This window comes from Amblyomma mixtum, chromosome 3 (genome assembly GCF_055824585.1).
Source record: "Amblyomma mixtum isolate Tamu chromosome 3, ASM5582458v1, whole genome shotgun sequence".
In the NCBI taxonomy this organism is placed as follows: domain Eukaryota; kingdom Metazoa; phylum Arthropoda; class Arachnida; order Ixodida; family Ixodidae; genus Amblyomma; species Amblyomma mixtum.
The window spans coordinates 244,986,439-245,004,629 of record NC_143014.1 but is presented as its reverse complement, the minus strand read 5'-3'; the positions used below and the strand labels follow the sequence as shown (position 1 = coordinate 245,004,629).

General features: G+C 52.7%; 1 protein-coding gene across 3 annotated transcripts in view; it reads right to left on the bottom strand.

Annotated features, from left to right (window-relative positions):
* LOC149354226 (uncharacterized) overlaps positions 1-18,191 on the bottom strand; it is a 40,419-nt gene that overhangs the window by 18,101 nt on the left and 4,127 nt on the right. For all 3 annotated transcript variants that reach the window (XM_089577476.1, XM_089577474.1, XM_089577475.1), the window contains exon 2: positions 912-1,152. In XM_089577476.1, the coding sequence (XP_089433602.1) occupies positions 912-1,117 (206 nt within the window). In that variant the 5' untranslated portion in view covers positions 1,118-1,152. The remainder of the gene's footprint in view (positions 1-911; positions 1,153-18,191) is intronic.

The window sequence follows — 18,191 nt, the reverse complement described above, 5'->3', positions numbered from 1 at the left end:
ATGGAGTGCCTCTCAGGCAGTCACGTGGCGGCTTTGCTTTCGCTTTTATTTTGTTTTGTTTTTTAGCTTTCCGTGAATAAATAGATCTAGTCAGAGACTACATAGCTGCGAATTAGGCCCACGGAAATAAAATACCCGTGGACTCTTTGTTTTCGCCAATCACTACGTATCACTCCGCCGATGGCAGAGCGGCAAGCCGCCATGCGACTGATTAAAAGGTTGGTTGACTCCTCCCACCGTCGGCGGAAATGAAAAAAAAGGCAGGAGCCGGGACGTTTAATCGGATTTAAATTTTGGAAATCGGCCGCACAGGGCAATAATTCGAAGTTCCTAAGAACGCTCGGAACGTGTAGATCGAGTTCCAGCGGTAAAAGGAGAGTTCAGATTCCTCTTCAGTACACCTTTAAACACACCCAGAAAAGGGTACATGATTATGGGGCGTCCGTATTTTCGCCTTGTAAAAATGCCTTTGGGCGTAGTAATCATGAAAATTAGCTTAAAACGTCAGGGCGCAGATTTAATGATTACAAACGCTTTTTTACTGCCAGTTTCGGACGTGGTCGGCGCCAGCGCTCAAGTGCACGTTGCCGTCACGGTCGACCGGCCAACCTGCATGGGCTCCCACATTTCTGAGGAGGCCGGCATCGCGGGCAAGTCCTTCGAACAACCACTGGCTTCGGTGACGTCACCAGAATTGGAGCAGGTTGACCTTGACGTCCCTCCACTCAGATCAAAAACCTTAGCGGGTCCTCGGACAACATTCAATGTCATATTAAATTATGTTCGACTCTAATGCTTTCGACCGAAGCTTTCTAGAAGGCATCGCCCATGAAACAAATGTCGCTTGTGCGCGTTCGAAATTTTGCGTCTGTAACCCTTTAAGCATCCCACGAATACAGCGAGATTCTTGCCTCTGAAGGAACTCCGGGATCAGCTTCCTGCCTGGTCGGCTGGCCCTCGCCACGGGCTCCGTGGCTGGCGCTTGGGAGCCAAGAGGCGGCGCCAGCCGACTCCTCCGCGTCTTGCTGGAGATGAGATGATGACTTGTCATGGAGCGGACAGTCCCGTGTGTGGATTCTTCACTGGGCCTGTCCCGTCGGTGGTGATGGGGGCTCATGCCGACGACGCCTTGCTTAAAGGGTCAAAAACGACCTGAAAATTTGAACAGACCCACATGAGTGTACTGCAACAATTAAGCTCATCTGCTGGCAGAACCAATTATATTTCTTTAATTTAAAGAACGTTATAGGCAAACATAAGTTCAAACTAGTCTGGAAGAATAGCGTCCCAAAATGACGAGGCTTTCGTAAGCTAGGAATGAGACGAAGTCGAGAAGCAACAGTGACAAACATGTTTACGTTGCACACGTTTGTGTGAGCGGTGTGCCGAGTACAAAAACGAAGAATAAAGGGTACAGTTGAAAGCACGCATGGAATGTTATTCGATCCGTATGCATACAGACTGTAAAGGGTGAATGGCACGAAAAAACGGAGACGGGCGGATCGAGGCACACCGCCTGTCCGGCAGACCGAAGATTGCGAGGTCGAGCGGATCGCTTAGTGCTCTCAGCGGTCTGCACGAACAGAGGAACGCCAGGATGAAGAAGCAGAGAAAAAAGACTCCGCCTCACCGCCAAAACTGCAGTGCACGTTGCCCAATGGGAAATTTACAGTGTACGACAGGCCGTGCGGTCAGAGCAGCGACAGGTAGGCAGAGCGAATCTAAACGCACGTGTGACAAACGCAAATGGCGCAAGGACTGCAACAGCGAGGAGGCGACATGTACAAAACCCGGCAAAAGTCTACCCCCCGCAGGGTTTGCTTTGCATCCACTTGCACGTAGGAGATTTTAGGCACCCTTCCAGGTGTTAAATTATGTAAGGCAAAAGGAGCGTTTAGTCTAGCCGTTGCCAGCCGCATTAGTCCTTAAGGGTGCCGTGAATCCTCCGTTATAATGCTCATAAGAGCCGACCATGCGGCTGAGTTTTGACCGAGCGTATACATAGCCCCAATAGTCTCGCTGAAGCTGTGTACGGCAAGAGAGCTTACACGTAGGCGGTCCATTGCGGAAAGGGAATGTATTAGGGGTGTGCGAATATTCGAAATTTTCGAATATAATTCGAATATTATACTTTTAGTATTCGTATTCGATTCGAAATCCAGGTAATCGTGTTGTCTCGAATATTCGACCCGGCGGAAATATTCGTATCTAGCCGAAAATTCATTGTGAGCACCGTCGTTTATTTCGGTCCGCAAGCCCTATTGGCAGAGACATAACAACAAGGCAGCGCCCGCAGCAATGCGCATTCCTTCCTCCGAGGGCCATGCCGCAGCTGACTGCGCTGATGAGCTTCTTTGTGGCTATACCTGCGAAGCTGGTATAGTCAGAGCTGTTGACGAAGTACCTCGCAATACGTGCCAGTTCAGTGCCAAGTGAGAGGGCATTTTCTGTGGCTGGATGAGTCGCTTCAGCTAGAAGGGAACTACTACTGCCTGAACATGTGGAGCAGCGGGTTCTCCTTCACGACAACCTTTTATGTTCAACCCAGCAACGCGCGTTCGTGCTGATTGCAAGCTAGCCTTAATCAATGCTGTGTACCAGCCATCTTCTCTGATATTTCCACTCTTCTAAAAATAATGTTCGAGTCTGATACTTTTTGTGCAGCCACACATACCTTTTGTGTTCATTTAATCATCGATAGTTGAACTGTGATGTTCTTGGGTGCTCAAATAAATGTTTTGTAGTGGTTAAATGCATCGGTCCTTGATTATTTGATATTCGAATCGATATTCGGAGCCAAGTATTCGTATTCGATTCGTATTGGAAGAATTTGATATTCGCACACCCCTAGAATGTATTTATTTCCATTGCAAAAGCCACTATCACCGTGGCGCCAAAGGTCGAACCTGAACTCGAGGCACGAGAATTCACGACGGCGCCGCCTCTAGTTGCAACGCGTGGTGTCGCGTCAAAAATGGTTGCGACGATTGTTTTCGGTTTCGTTGCGCCAACCGCAGCGCCGCGCAGGCAGGACAGGTGTCTTAGCAGGAAGTTTTAGCGGAGTGCGATCGACAAGTTTGATTCAGTTGGGCGAGGAAACCCTCAAGAAAACCAGCGTTCTTTATAATTTTACCAAGCGCCATCGCCTTCCATGAGCGCAGGAAATGTCAGTGCATCGTCTGTCGCATTGCCTTGAGGTAGTTGCACACCAACGGACGTTCGAGGCCGTACCTGCAATATGCCTGCCCTTTTTTTTTTTACTGCGATAACAGTAGCAGTGGAACTGAGGGAAAATCTTGGCGTCGTGTCTGAAGCCTCCACGCTCTACAAGCACATACCGCAGAAACCTCCCCGCTGCACCACTCCATACTCGGGGACAACTTTCTGTGTCTATTCAATGAAAACTATGAGCACGAGGCGAGAGGCCTGCACAAGTGCGCACTTCACACGCACTAACGAGCGAAAGACACTGGCGACAGGCGCATAAGCTGCCGGTACGCGCTCGTAGCTTCCAAAGAGTAGCCACAGAAAGCTGTCCCGTAGGACTCATACAGGGTACCCCCCCCCCCCCCCGCCCACCGTGTCCCTCGATCTACCCCCCCCCCCTCCCCCCCGCCCAACTTCATCTTCGAGAAGAGCGATCCACCACCCACCAGAAGCACATGCAGCAGCGGAAGAACAAAAACTTGAGCGCCTTCTTAACCACACTCTTCAAAGAAAAAAATCCGGTAGCATTTAGGTTACCTGCTATGGTGTCTACAATGACTGTCTAATGTTCTTCTTGACACACACAAACTGGATGACGAAGGGGAAAGGACTCGTCATCGTCTTCTCTTCATACTATTTTTTCGCGAAGGCAGAGGTTTGAACAGGTTCCGTTGCCCTTGATTGGTATGCAGGAGTCATCACCTTCTTGTTCCAGTACCTTCCGTTGGATTATAATATGTGATTATGCTCATCTGACCCACCAAACCACTTTAATCCATTTTCTGTGCTAGGCGATCTTCAAAATTTTGGAGGCCCTTAGGTTTTCATATTTGGCTGTGCCTTGTGATAAGTCCACTGATGGTCACGTGGTGTTGAAGACGTCATGACCCTTTGAAACGCATTCTTAGATCGCGGTGAGTCTGGGTACGAATGCTAGTGCAGTGGTGCGATGGTGAAGCCCCACTGCCCCGGCAGGTGGCTGCTTAAAACTCAGCCACCCGTGGGGCTTGGGAGACCCAGGTTGCTCTTACCAAGCTCCGGTGAGGCTCATGCGCAGCGCCACGATGGGCAGGTGGCAAATGCATTGAATTTGGCAAAGGTGGGCAGTTTGCTCACAACCCGGTGAGCAGGTTGCCACCTGCCACGGTGGGCGGGTTGATGATGATTGCCGCAAGGTCGGTCACGTGACTGAATCAGGGAATTTCGTTGCGAAGACACCGGAAGCTGCGCGCACTCTGAACAGGAATACACCTATATGGGAGCAAAAAGGAGGCAAGCTCTCCTCTTGGGTGCAGCCTTTTAAACGAGGGTGTGCGCTGGAGAAGAGCTTACTCCCTTTTTCTCCTTTCTGTATAGTGTGACGACGACCTAAATGCTGCCGTATCAAAAGCAACGACGAAATTGAATATCAAGGACGTAGTCGGAAAGCCAGCTATTCTCCAGAAGCACCTCTCGCCAGCCACCAGCAAATCACACGGGCATCTATAAGACATTCATTGTAGACATGGCAAGGACCTGCGCTGCAGTCATTCCACTGTTTCCCTCAAATGTGTCATCCAGAGCAGCTTTTCGGGAAACCAACACTATAGAGCATTTTACACGTTACGACACAAGCGAACACGCCACGTAAGGCTGCGCCAGAGCACGGATGCCGGAGTCTCGAGCTATGCGACTGTAGGTGGCGTCGATAAACTGCTGCACGCCCGCCTCAACGCTGTTACCTCAGCTCGCTAGGAAAAGCTTTACGAGAAATTTCAGTCATGCGTTATACATCACAAATGCATTCAACAGGCTGAACACTGAAAAACCGAAGTTCTAATGGTCTTCCATTCATATTAGACTGTTCGCTGGATTTCGAACCAAGCGAAGGAGCTATTCTACACTCCAGTGCGAGGGACGCTTGGTTTTTGGCCGTTCTTTACCACAGCAGACCTCGGAAATATATCCGTGCGAGACACTCGGCTGCTTCCAGTTATTGCTCTGGGCAGCGTCGCCTCCGCATCATCCCCTCTCTCTCTTATTCGAACCAAACAGTCCGCCTTTCGTCATAATCAAGTAGCATTCGGCGAAGGCACTTATCGCAAATGCGGCAAGCGCAGGAAGGAACTTTCGCTTATTGCGGTAGCCCACCATGGTGCGCAGTGTCTTCAGCCGCTTTTGACCGCTTCGTTTAGCGACGGCGGAGGTATGCGCCCCTGGGGTATACTTGCAGGCCGCGCTTGAAGAAATATGCTGCTATAGTTACGTCGGGTTCATCGTAGTCTCGTGTTAATCACAGGTCTAGCAGGTTCATTTCAACAAATGAGGTGAAGGGCACAAAATTTTCGCTCAGTGAAACTGTGCATAAATACACAGCTGCTGCCAAAATATAGAAGATAGGAAGAAACAAAATTTAGCATACACTTTGAAGAGAAAGCTTGTTTGTGTTCTCTTTTTTTGTATAAATTCTTACAGATGGTGCCACTCACATCGAACTTGTTACTCTGTGCTGTGTATGATATTTCATTCCTTTTCTTTACATACTGTGCGTCTTAAATCATGTCGTGTATTTCATGATGCTTCTGAACCAACTACCTAGCCTTAATGCAGTGAAAAGTACTGATTTTAAGCTTAAGCTTCCTGAAAAGCTGTCCTGGAAGCTTTTCATGTCCAGCTTCGAAGCAAGGAGGCTTCGTATTTGTGAACATAATGATATTTGTGAGGAGAGCTGTTACGTGCCCGTGAGGTTGTAAAAAAAGTCGATTTGTGAGAATGAATTTAGAACTTCATGCATGAGATCATTGAGCAATGTTTTTGATCTCGGGTTGTTTGCCTGCTATACACGCCTAAATGTGGCCCACATACTGGCCACACTTTAATCACGCTCTCTGGTGGATAGCACAACCATCTGTTTTATGCTGAATAAGTGTGCATGGGCCTGCTTTCAGCAAGGTCATGAAGAATGCTGCCATGCCTGGTCACACCACAGCTTAGAGTCAACCTGCCTTATAATGCTGCGCTTGATGTTGAATATTGCAACCTGCCTCCACTGGATATATGTTTGGGCAGCTGGTTGTGCCAACAGTGCCTTCTGCTGCATCATTGAGGACAAGAAAAACCTGCAGTATATTGTTCTTGGTCTTGATTACTGTATTTATCTTCAGAGCATGTTTTCGTGTGGCTCGCCATGACAGGAGTAAAGTTGTGCCGGTGGTGTTGGTCCGGTGGTTTCCAGCAACTGGATGCACCGCTCGAAGGGCTTCTCGATGAAGTGACTTCCAGGCGAAGCGATTCAGAGAGAAACGATGAACTTTTATACAGGCTATTTACAGATGGGTACAAGATTCAGTACGGCCAAACTATCCGCGGCCGGCCTAGCCGACCGCCTGCACAGAGGCGAGGGACACCACGTCCCAACAGTCGAACCGGCGCGCCTTGCACCAGCTCTCAACGGCCGCTACCTCCGCGCTCGGCCCGACCGAGCGCCTGACAGCTACGAGTAGCTAGAGACAAAAGCCCTCGGGCGCGGGTCTCTTCACGAGTTCACCCCGATCCCGCGCCCCTTTCCACACGCAAAATTGAACTGTGAACTGTGTTCCCGCTTCCCGCCTGACGTCAGTTTTAACGAATGGGAAAGCTCAGAACTGATGTCAGGGTTTCTCCCTCACCCCGAAATTCCTCCCTACGTGGTTGCGCAATCCTCCGCCAAGTGGACCGGATGCGCGCTAGACGTCTGGGGCCAACGGACACTTTCGGTTCCTAACCGTGCTGGCCTAGTATACCGCACGTCGCGTAACGCGACGAAACCGAGACCGTTCTCGCTTGTTTATGGCCGGCGGCTTCTCCCCCCGGGAGACAGGATTCCGGGAAGATGGGGGACAGGAGCCCAAGGTCGCTGTCGGCAGAGAGACCCGCCGTCTGGAGTGGCAAGGGAAAACGCAAGAACGAGCGGGGAGACCAACCGAAGAGCATGGGCGTTCGAGCCGCTCCTCCCCTTCTAACGGCGCGCACTAAAACCAAACAACACAAACAAAACAGGACGCGCAGCCTAGGCCACTGCCCTCTCGCGGAATGTTCACAACACATGTGCAAAAAGAGGTGGCAGCGTGCCGAACCCTACAACAGGAATGGTTTCTCATATAGCAGAAAGGATGGGCAAATATACTAAAAAGTTTGGGTTCTCGTCCCTGAATGCAAAATTTCGTATCATAATGGGTTAATAATGCTGGCAGTGCCAACAATTACAACTCCAAGAGGCACTCATAGAGGTGACAAAAACGGCGAGGGCTGACAGTGCCTATATTAACACGGCAGAGGAGGATTTATGGGGGGGGGGGGGGTCACCCTCCTCCCAAAGCCTGGAATTTTACATAGGAAAACATGCTGGTCAAATGTTTAGGGGAATCCCCCAAGGTGGAGTAGATTTGTAATAAGGGAGTAATTACTCATTGGCATCCACCCAAGCGCAGCCATACGGCTACAAAGGAAAGCTATACAGCTTTCTCAGAAACTTCGTAGTTAAAGAAAAATTCGTCCTGGTCCGGGGTTCGAACCCGGGACCACCGCTTCACCGGAGCAGTCGCCTACCAATTGAGCTAACCGGGACGGCAAGCTTATGATAGGGCGAGAGCGAATTGATCAGTTACTCGAAGTGGGAAGTGTGTTGGTCAAATGTTTAGGGGAATCCCCCAAGGTGGAGTAGATTTGTAAGTTGAAGAATAGAGACGCAAGGCTCACTCCCATGGAGGAAGAAAAAACTAGGAGGGAGCATGACGTCACAATCTTGAAGCCTAGTCATAAAAAATATAGTGGAAAGCATCATGGTAAAAGGGCCCTCACGTGACAAGGCAGCGGTAGTTCTTAACCGGATTTTGGTTTCGGTTTCGCTCTCTCGCTCTACGAGCAACTGCGCGATCATCTGCTTGTGTTCACTGACGGCTCCGTGGTGAGCACAAACTGCTCGCTCTACGCAGCGGCCACCATCCCCGAGCGACGCGTGCGCTGACTGCGGCGCAGTGGAGACATTGGAGCACATTTTCCTTCGCTGTGCCGCTACTGCAGTGCAGTGCCGCGTCGCGAGGTGCTGGCGGCCTACAGGGCGCTGGGAATCATCCCGGACAGTCTCGAAGCGCTCCTGTGGCCGCGAGGCAGTGCGCGCATCCGTGACAGAACAATAGTGAGCCTCTGTGCGTTCATCGAGCAGGCGGACTTGACTTCCCGCTTGCTCTTCGCCATGTAGTGCACGCGTGACACGAACGCTCCGTGGGTGCTACCTCGGACGGTATACGCGGCCGGGCGTCCCACCCCGGCCGCTAGTGCACTGTGCCGCGCGCGTGATTAGTCCGAGACAGGACGATACGTGCGCGCGGCTATGTAGTACATACGGTTTACTTCTTTTTGTAAGTGATTGTGCGCAGTGGCCGGGAGACCCCGCGCAGGGGCAGACGTAAAGCCGCCGGCTCTCTCTCTCTCTGGACAGCGAGAGAGAGAGAAATACTTCACTGCTGCATTTCACGTCGGAACCGCGATTGTTCGCGAGCGTACTCGGCGCGACTTGTGCTTCGAGAATAGCGGAGAACGGCGGGCCCATGGGCCGGCCGAAGTCCGCCTGCCGAGAAATAGAATCTTGCGCAGCGCGCCAGAACGCTCGTTAAACACGCGTACGTCGGTCCGCCGTGAGCGCTCTGGAAGCCACTGCGCCCTTTTTTAGAGGCTCGTTTTCTTCGCCTACTCTCGAGTTCTCCGCTTATAGCATGTGCTGAAATAAACGCTCCGTATGTGTGTATAACGACGAAAGGAATTCCTCTCCATTCTCTTTATGAACCACAGTTGAACGGTGACGAGGTCGCGGCCGCAATCTTTGATGAAAAGTTCACCTGCAGTTTTCTACAGTGCTCCCAAAAACTCAAGAGTGTAATCAACAGAAGTGTTGAGACGTGGAGCCTTCAGGCAACCTCGAGCTCGGTACGCATTCCGCCAAAGCTGCAACACAGGCGCTGCGCTTCTGCGCTACATCGGAGCACGGACGTTCACTAAAAAGCACCGCTGGTTGGCAGTCTGGTAACTGTGGAGGGCCTATTTCACAAGAGTCAGTGCGCAAAAGGGCCCTCGGCAGCGGCGTCAGAGGAGGATGGCTTGCAGAGGCTAAAGTCCCTAGATCAGCTTTGCTAAGTAGCGACAAGTCCCTCCTCTCCTACCCCCTTTTCCCCTGCGGCTCGCGTTGTCCGCCATGTTCTTCCTAACGCGTTCCGGCGGCGCGGTTGTATGGACTGGAACGGCGGACCTTGCAGAGTCGCGGCTTTGCTGTAAGGGGCAGTGAAAAATGTAGTAAATGAGCTTGGTATGAGAACAAGGGAAACGTACCAGTAATGCGCTCCGAATGTGATTTGCGTTGAGTTTTGTCGGAGACGGCGAAACTGCAGTTGTGGTGCGGCGGCCAGTTCGCGAGAGAACACGGACACGCGTGCAACTTTATATATAGCATATTATTGCAAATACTACCAACGGCGGTTTGCGGGGCAGCTTTGCTGGCCGGTGGGAGAATATTGACGGGACAGCAGTGCATTTCAGTTTCTTTATGCCAAGCTTCCTCAGAATTATGGGCTCGAATTGATCTTCAGTAAAATGGAGCTTTAAAGAAGGGTAGTCGTATTAGGAATATATATGAAGATGAAAAATACAAAAACCCAGCTGTGCAGGTGAGCACACTCAAGTCCCTTCATGAATTTCTAGGACAGACAGGGAAGCCGATGTCTGCGGGGGGCCGGTATGCGCGAAATAATTGCGGTGCTGCCTCACGGATTACTTGTATGGCGGGAATAGAATGAAATAAATATTATGGGCACTGGACGCTGAGACTGACCCTTGGTTTCGCACAGCAATAAAATTCCTTTGCGCCCGCGTCACAAACTTTTGGCACGTAGAGCACTTGTGCAGCTAACACCCCAATAAATCAGACATGCTATGCGCGAGTGTGAACACATGTAAATTCATCTAATTGGAGCGCGAGTTATGTACACACCGCCAATTTTTTAATAGTACCGCGCGAGCGTCGACTTGTCAGCGCCTTATCATGGCGCGGAGCGCGAATCAAGCGAGAATAAGAGCATTTGTTTCAGATGCACTGTTTCTCGCTCGTTTTGCCGCTCAGCGCTGTCATCAGGCGCTGACAAGCCGGCTGGTCGGCTTAAGAATTGGCGGGGCGTACTGCAGAACACTTCGCAAGAGGCTACGGTTTCAGGGCGCATTACTGAGCGAAAAGTTTTTGGCTACTTGATCTCAATGGGCCAGCTGCAGTAGGTGCCGGAATTGAGCCGTAGGCTGAAATACGCGCGCATACTTGCACTGACATGCATGTTTACGAAATGACAAAGGCGGACAGCAGCGCGTAATCAAACAATCGTCAAGCATAGTGCGAGCTGGGAGCTTTACCAATTCTGACTCGCCAGACAAAGTTTGCTACTATAGCATCGAATCTCAACGATGGAAAACAGGAATTGAGCTTACATCGCATAACTTGCTAGAATTCGTCAGCTTGAAATTTTTTCTCCCAATCCTGTGGAGCCACGCTTTCTGTCGCACAATATCGTTCTTCGCCAGCGGCACTGAAAACAACGCCAGCCCTTTTCCTGACTGGGTTGAGCACCCGAAGGCGCAACAGCCCGGCATTTCATGTGCTGCTGCGGACACAAAAAAAGCGTCCGATAAACTAAAGTGACTTCCAGCAAACAGCGACAAATATAAAAAAGTCACCTCCGCTGAATGTCCGTGGCCAGCCCAACTATACTGTCACGTTGTAGTGACGGCAGTCCAGCGGTCAGGAAGACAGCAACTAAACTTGCAAAGGAAGCTCTTTATTTGGGCTGACTTGCGCCCACAAAACAACTGAATCACTCGGCGGCGCCGTAAGCAACAGACGTGCTCGTCAGTCGCCGAACTACGAAATGCCCGCCGCTCGCGACATCGCTCAATTTAAAGCCGGCAAGGAAACTTCGAGACAACCAGGTCAGGATCATCTACAGTAATCTGGCAAAACGTAGATGCAGCTCTGCATGGCTTCGATCAGTCGAGGTTAGTCCGGGCGCTTCTCGCGTCATGAAGAAACGTAGCGTGCAAGCGCCGTCGAACTATGCAGCCGGACGACTTAGGAAGAACATGGCGGAACGGAACCAGTTCTCAACCGGAAGTGGGCGCTGTCCAATAGTGTGCGTCGGCGGCGCCGCAAACGTTTTCGGTACTTAGCTTTTTTTAGAAAAGCTCATAAAGGGACTTTAGCAGAGGCTGAGCGCACTCTCTCCTAGTTTTTTTTTCCTCCGTGCTCACTCCTAGTATTTTCTTCCTCCATGCCGGACAATACGGTCTCCCGATCGAGAAAAGCCACGTGATTTTGGTGGTCTGTTTCTGGCAGCAGTGCGAGGGGTCGTGGGAAAATTATCTGCTAGCCACTTCCGGTTTCACTGCATGCCTGTCCCAAGGAGGTTCTGTCCACTGCCTCATTGATCTGTTTTCTCGCAGTCACCGTGTATGGTGTCACTGTATATTTACTAATTTATTTGTGCTGCGTTGTCAATGTTTGTACATTGCACAGTCACAGGAACAGAGGGTGCTGCGTATAAGCATGACTTGAACGCAAACATGGAATGTCGCGAAAGGCAAGCTTGTGCTGGCGTGGATAGTATGCCGCATTAGAAGTTGCGCATAATCTCTGCCGCCGGTTTCACGTGCATTCGAATGAACCCTGAAGCGACAGGCGAGCAATGAGGGACGCGTTATAGTGGAGGGCTCGGGGTTAATTCAGACCACCTGAGGTTCATTAACGTGCACTGACATCGCGCAGCAGACGGGCGTACGCTGTAAATAGCAACGTTACTGGAACCAACTCAGTTTCACAGCTCCCCATACCGCCCAGCGGAGAAGAGTGTCCCAAGCGGCGGTCACGAGAACTAACGGCGCTGCAGTTGAGTCTTGCTCCCTGCCGGGCGCGTCGTCTGCTACACGCAGCGCCGAATCGTGGAGCGGCCGGCACATATGAGGTTTTGGCGAGCTGCATTCGCGCTCTACATGGCTGCAGTAAAATAATACTCCCACTACGGCAGGAGAACGCCAGGAGCCGCCGAGCCGTGTGGACGCGCGTCGCATGAGCTCCGGTTTAACAGCCCGCCTTTGGCGATTCTTTTCAACCTACGGCCCCGTGCCTCGTCCCAAAAGGTCAGTGAAAGTGGTCCGCTCCCACCGACACCACTTTTGGCCCGGAGACTCCCGAATTTAGCCCGCTTTCAGGGCTTTTACCGCCGCTCCGTGCCCCACCTGACTAGGCCTAACGCTAGGTCTAGCGCGGGCCGCGGAGCCGCCGGGGCTCGCCACCGCCGCCGCAGTCATGGAGCCCGGCATCCTGAACGCTGCAATGGAATACACCGTAGTAGGTGAAGACGCTACCCCAGACCAGCTTGCCGACAAGAACTGGGAGCTCATCACTAGGCTTCACGACCGATATCGACGCACCGGCCCGAACGCCGGGAAGACCGCCCGCGACGCCAAGGGAACGCCGTCGACGCAGGAGCGCAGCGTCGCTGTCGACGCCCCCCCCCCCCCCCCCCCCGTCCACGGACAAGTCTAAGTCAACGCTTAAACAGGAGACATCGCCACCGAAACGCAAGCAGCCGCCGCTTCCCCGCCTGCCGACAGACGAATATAAAGTCGTTGTCAGACCCCGAGGTAGCCTGGCTCTACGCACCATAAGCCCACAAGTTATACACGCGGCAGTTTGCCGTGAACTCAACCTCCCGCATCAAGAGGCAACAGCCCATGATCGCATCCGTATCAACCCCATCAACAACACGTTTACCATCAGCACCCCCGTAAAGACCAGAGTCCTGGTTTACGTCAACCTCAAATCTCTCAAGCTGGGTGACCAAACGTACGACATGGCCGCATACATCCCACCGCCAGACGAGTCCGTAAAGGGCATCATATACAACGCCTATTGGAACGAGACGCCCGAAGAGATCATCAACGGCTTCCTCGATTATAACCCGGACATTCCCGTGGTGGCGGCCCGCCGCCTCGGCAGGTCGACCTCTATCGTGATCACCTTCGCCGGAAGAAAAGTCCCCCGCTCGATATGCTTCAGGGCAGGCCTCTTCAATTGCTTCCCCTTCCACAGCCGCATTGAGACGTGCTTTAACTGCCGCTAGACGGGCCATCGCACCGACGTGTGTCCCAAACCTGCGACGCATCTATGCCGCAGATGCGGCGAGAACCACCCAGCCCCACCCGAAGGCGAAGAACCCAAATGCACGGCCAAATGCATCGTTTGCAACGGCTCCCACATGACGGGCGGGAGGAACTGCAAACACCGCTTCATCAAGCGCCCGCACCAGCCGTCTAAGAACGAACAAGACGCTAGCTCCACCCCCCAACCGGACCAGCAGCTGCAATTTCGCAAGTCCCGCTCCAAGGAACGCTCCAATCAAACACCGAAGGAGCGCAAGCAGAGCAAGTCCCGCGACCGATCGACATCCTATCCACCGCTCGGTTCAAGTAGAGATTCGAGTGCCAGCCGAAGGAACGCCGACTACAGCCGCTCCGACAGAAGCAGCAGCCGCTCCGGAAAACAGGTGAGCTGGGCGGCCATGGCCTCCAAAGCCACTGCTCGGGAACAGGAGCTGTTAGGAAAAATACACACATTAGAGGAGGTAATTGCATCCATGCGTCGAGAAATGGCAGAACTTAAAAACCGTCTCCAACCTACACCCAATCTAACCCCCTTAAGCAAACCTACACCTCAACCACCCTTACAGCAGACGCCCACGCGCAAACCGCAGACGCAAACCCCGAGCTCTCCCACAAAAGCGATGGAACTCGACGCGCCCGCCAGCCTTAAACGCCCAGCCCCCACTGAAGTGGAAGCAGGCCAGAAACGCACCGCCAAAGCCTCCCATGAGGAGGAACCGCAACCCAAAGCCAAACTCACCATAATGGACAAAGTCAGCGCAAAGATTACTGCCTCGGAAGAGATTATCAAATCCGCACTCAACGCCGAGTTAGACTTGAGATTCGCGGCGTTTGAGGCCAGATTTGCGCACAGACTAAATTACGTCTTTCAACAATTCTCGGACCGCTTGACGGCCGTTGAAGCTAGACTCCCACTCCCACCCAGCCCAAACCCATCTCAAACACTGACTCCCCAACTGCCGCAACATGGCCCCTCGGCAGCAGCAAATTAACGTATGGCAGTGGAACTGCAGGGGGTTCCGCAACAAGCGGGGCAACCTGCAGCTTCACATTCAACACTCGGCAAACAAGCCGGACATTATAGCGCTCCAGGAATCCAATAGCCCGGTCAAATTACCGGGCTTTAAAGCCTTCACCCCGGCAGACTCGACGGCGACGCTAGCCCCGGTCACTGCGACGCTGGTCCAAAGGAACATAACCGCGATCCAACACACCATAGACAGTTCGAGTGCGCAATACACGCTCCTCGAAATCGTACCCAGAAAGAAGGGGGATGCCAACCTCTTCGTACTGAATCTGTACAGCTCGCCAAAAGACAGGGGGCCGGGAATTCCTGACCTCCTCCAAAAAGTCACGCGCTTGGCTGCCAGAGCACAACTATTAGTAGTGGGCGACTTTAACGCTCACCACTCGGCTTGGGGTTATCGCAATACCAACCCCAAAGGCACTAGGCTGTGGCAGACAATCCAAAACTTAGGTCTCACCATTCTAAACGACCCCCAAGCGGTGACGCGAATCGGCAATAGTGTTAGTGCGGACACATCGCCAGACCTCACCCTGAGCAAAAACGTGCGCGAAGCGCAATGGTCAAACACCGGACACACGCTAGGCAGCGACCACTACATCGTATCCACGACTTTTAATACCACGCCACACAAACCCCCACCCGCGCGCACCAGAATCACAGACTGGGACAAGTTCAGACTTCTTGTGTAAGTAATTGTGCGCAATGGCCGCTCGCGCGCACTTATTTTCGGACAATGCTTGGACATTAGCGCGCGAGCGGCGCGAACTTGATTACTTTTGTATTTTGTAAATAGTGTACAAAGCTCTCCCCTGTCCTTTCTTGCTGTCGCTCCCCTCTATACTTCTCCTCACTATCCTCTCCCTTTCCCTTTCATTTCCGCCGGCTGCAGCTCGGGTGCTTAAGATATTAGATAGCAATTGCCGCGGCCGGCAACACTCTTTTGCTTCACTTTTTTATTTATTTATTATTTTTTTTAATAAACCACTACCACCACCACTACCACCAAGTTCAGACGCCTCCGGGAACAAACCGCACCCACGCACATTGACGACCTCGCTGAGTGGACTCGCACGCTCAAAGAGGACGTCTCAGCCACCACGGTAGACACACAAACCACGGACCCACATCAAACCACGGACATGAAACTCCTGCACATGTGGGAGGCGAACGCCAGCATACTCAAACGCTGGAAGACCCAGCGTCACAACAGACAGCTCAGACGCCGAGCAGCGCAGCTAGAAAGACAGATCGAAGCGTACACGCTAGAACTGGAGAAACAACAATGGGGACAGATCTGCGACAATCTAACCGGACAACTGGGAAGCAAAAAAACATGGCTCCTGCTCCGGCACCTGCTAGATCCTACGCAGACGAAGTCCACACAGCGTGATCAACTTGCACAGCTCATACACCAACACCAAGGCACGAACGCAGAGCTGCTTGCAGACCTGCGAAACCGTTACCTTAACACGTCACACACAGACCCGCTTCCCGCGTACGAGGGACTCCCCAACGAGACCCTAGACGCGGACATCACGGACGCCGAAGTGTGGTTTGGACTCGGCAAACTCCGCACCACCTCTGCGGCGGGACCAGATGGAGTAACCAATAAGACACTCAGAAACTTAGACCTGACGTCGGTGACGGCACTGACAGACTTGATGAATTCGTACTGGAGGGAAGGCGAGATCCCGCAGGTATGGAAACACGCCAGGGTCACATTCATCCCGAAACCAGGCAAAAAACTCTCTATAGAAAACCTCCGCCCCATATCCTTAACATCGTGCGTGGGAAAGCTCATGGAGCACGTTATCCTCAACAGGCTACAAAGCTACGCGGAGGACCGCGACCTCATCCCACACACGATGGTAGGATTCAGAGCGAACCTATCCACGCAAGACGTCATGCTCCAACTCTCGAGAGACGTCCTAGACCCTTCATACAGGAAAGACACGAAGGCCATCTTAGGTTTAGACCTAAAAAAGGCCTTCGACAACGTTTCACACGAAGCCATTCTCACGAACCTCTCGCGCATCGACCCAGGGGAGAGAACGTTCTATTACGTTCGCTCTTTCCTCTCGGAGAGAACGGCTGAGCTATCGCTCGGAGGTCTCACGTCCGATCCCATCCCCCTAGGAAGCAGAGGCACGCCACAAGGCTCGGTCCTCTCGCCCTTCCTTTTCAACCTCTCCCTAATCACGCTACCCCCGAAACTGGCTGCAATCGAGGGTCTACAACACAGCTTATACGCGGAAGACATCACCCTGTGGATGTCCACGGGCAGTGGCGGCCAAATAGAGGAGACGCTGCAGGAGGCCGTCAACGTAATCGAGTCGCATGCCTCTGGCGCGGGGCTCGAATGCTCGCATCCTAAATCAGAATTGCTTGTGCTCAGAGACAGACCGAGAGGCAGCCTCACAGGCCAGGCACCCCCACCTTCACTACACATAAATGTAGGAGGACACCCTATCAAGGAAGTATCTACCATTAGAATTCTCGGGATGCTCATTGAGAGCAACCGCAGGAATAGCAAAACGATAGGCAAACTGACCGCCACGGTCAATCAAACCACCCGGCTCATACGACGAATAGCAAACAAGAGACGCGGCATGAGGGAGAACGACCTCTGCCGACTGATCCAAGCATTCGTCCTCAGTAGGTTCGTGTACACTCTACCGTACCTGCGCCTCTATCAAGCGGAAAAGATCAAGATAGAGTGCCTCATCCGTCAAGCTTACAAGACAGCGCTCAGTCTACCGCACAACACGCCTACCGACAGATTGCTAGCCCTTGGCATAAACAACACGCTACCCGAACTGTGCGAAGCACACCTCACTTCCCAGTATGCACGTCTCACGCGATCCAAGGCAGGTAGGGCCATCCTACACCGTATAAAGATAAACGCCGAACCCCTAACCGAGGACTCGAAACAACTCCTCCCCGAAGTACACAGATTGCTCACTGTCAAACCCCTACCTAAGAACATGCACCCTACGCACCACGAGGGAAGGCGCAAGGCGAGAGCCCGCGCCTTACACGCCAAATACAAGGACTACCCCGCGACCGCTTACGTGGACGCGGCGGAATATCTAACACCGCACAAAGCGTACGCGATAGGCGCAGTGACCGGGACCGGTTCGCCCCTAACAGCCGCCACGATACACACCACCTCCTCCGAGACGGCGGAGGAAGCGGCAATTGCAATAGCCATAGCCAACACATCAGCTGACATTATTTTCAGCGATTCCAAAGCAGCCATACGCAACTTTGCGAGGGGCCGCGTCTCCCCCATCTCCCTCGAAATCCTCAAAAGCACCCGCCGCACCCCCGCAAGGGAGATCGAGTTGTTATGGGTTCCAGCCCACTCGGGCAACCCGGGGAACGAGGCAGCCCACGATTACGCCCGAGGTTTCGTCGGCCGGGCAGTGGGCTCCTCTGACTCGAGTTTCTCGAGGGATGGCCTGAACTCGTTTCACGACATAACACACCACTTTCGCCTCGAAAGACGTATCTTCCCTCCACCGCATAAATCGCTCACGAAGACCCAGGAGACCACCTGGCGTCGCTTGCAAACCCATTCCCACCCGAACCCGGCGGTACTTTCGCTCATGTACCCCGGGCAATACTCCCCCCAATGTAACAAGTGCGGCGACAGAGCCACACTAGACCACATCCTGTGGAACTGTCCAGAGGATCCACCTCCCCCAGACCTAATTCAGCTCCTAACTTCCGAGCAGTGGGAGGC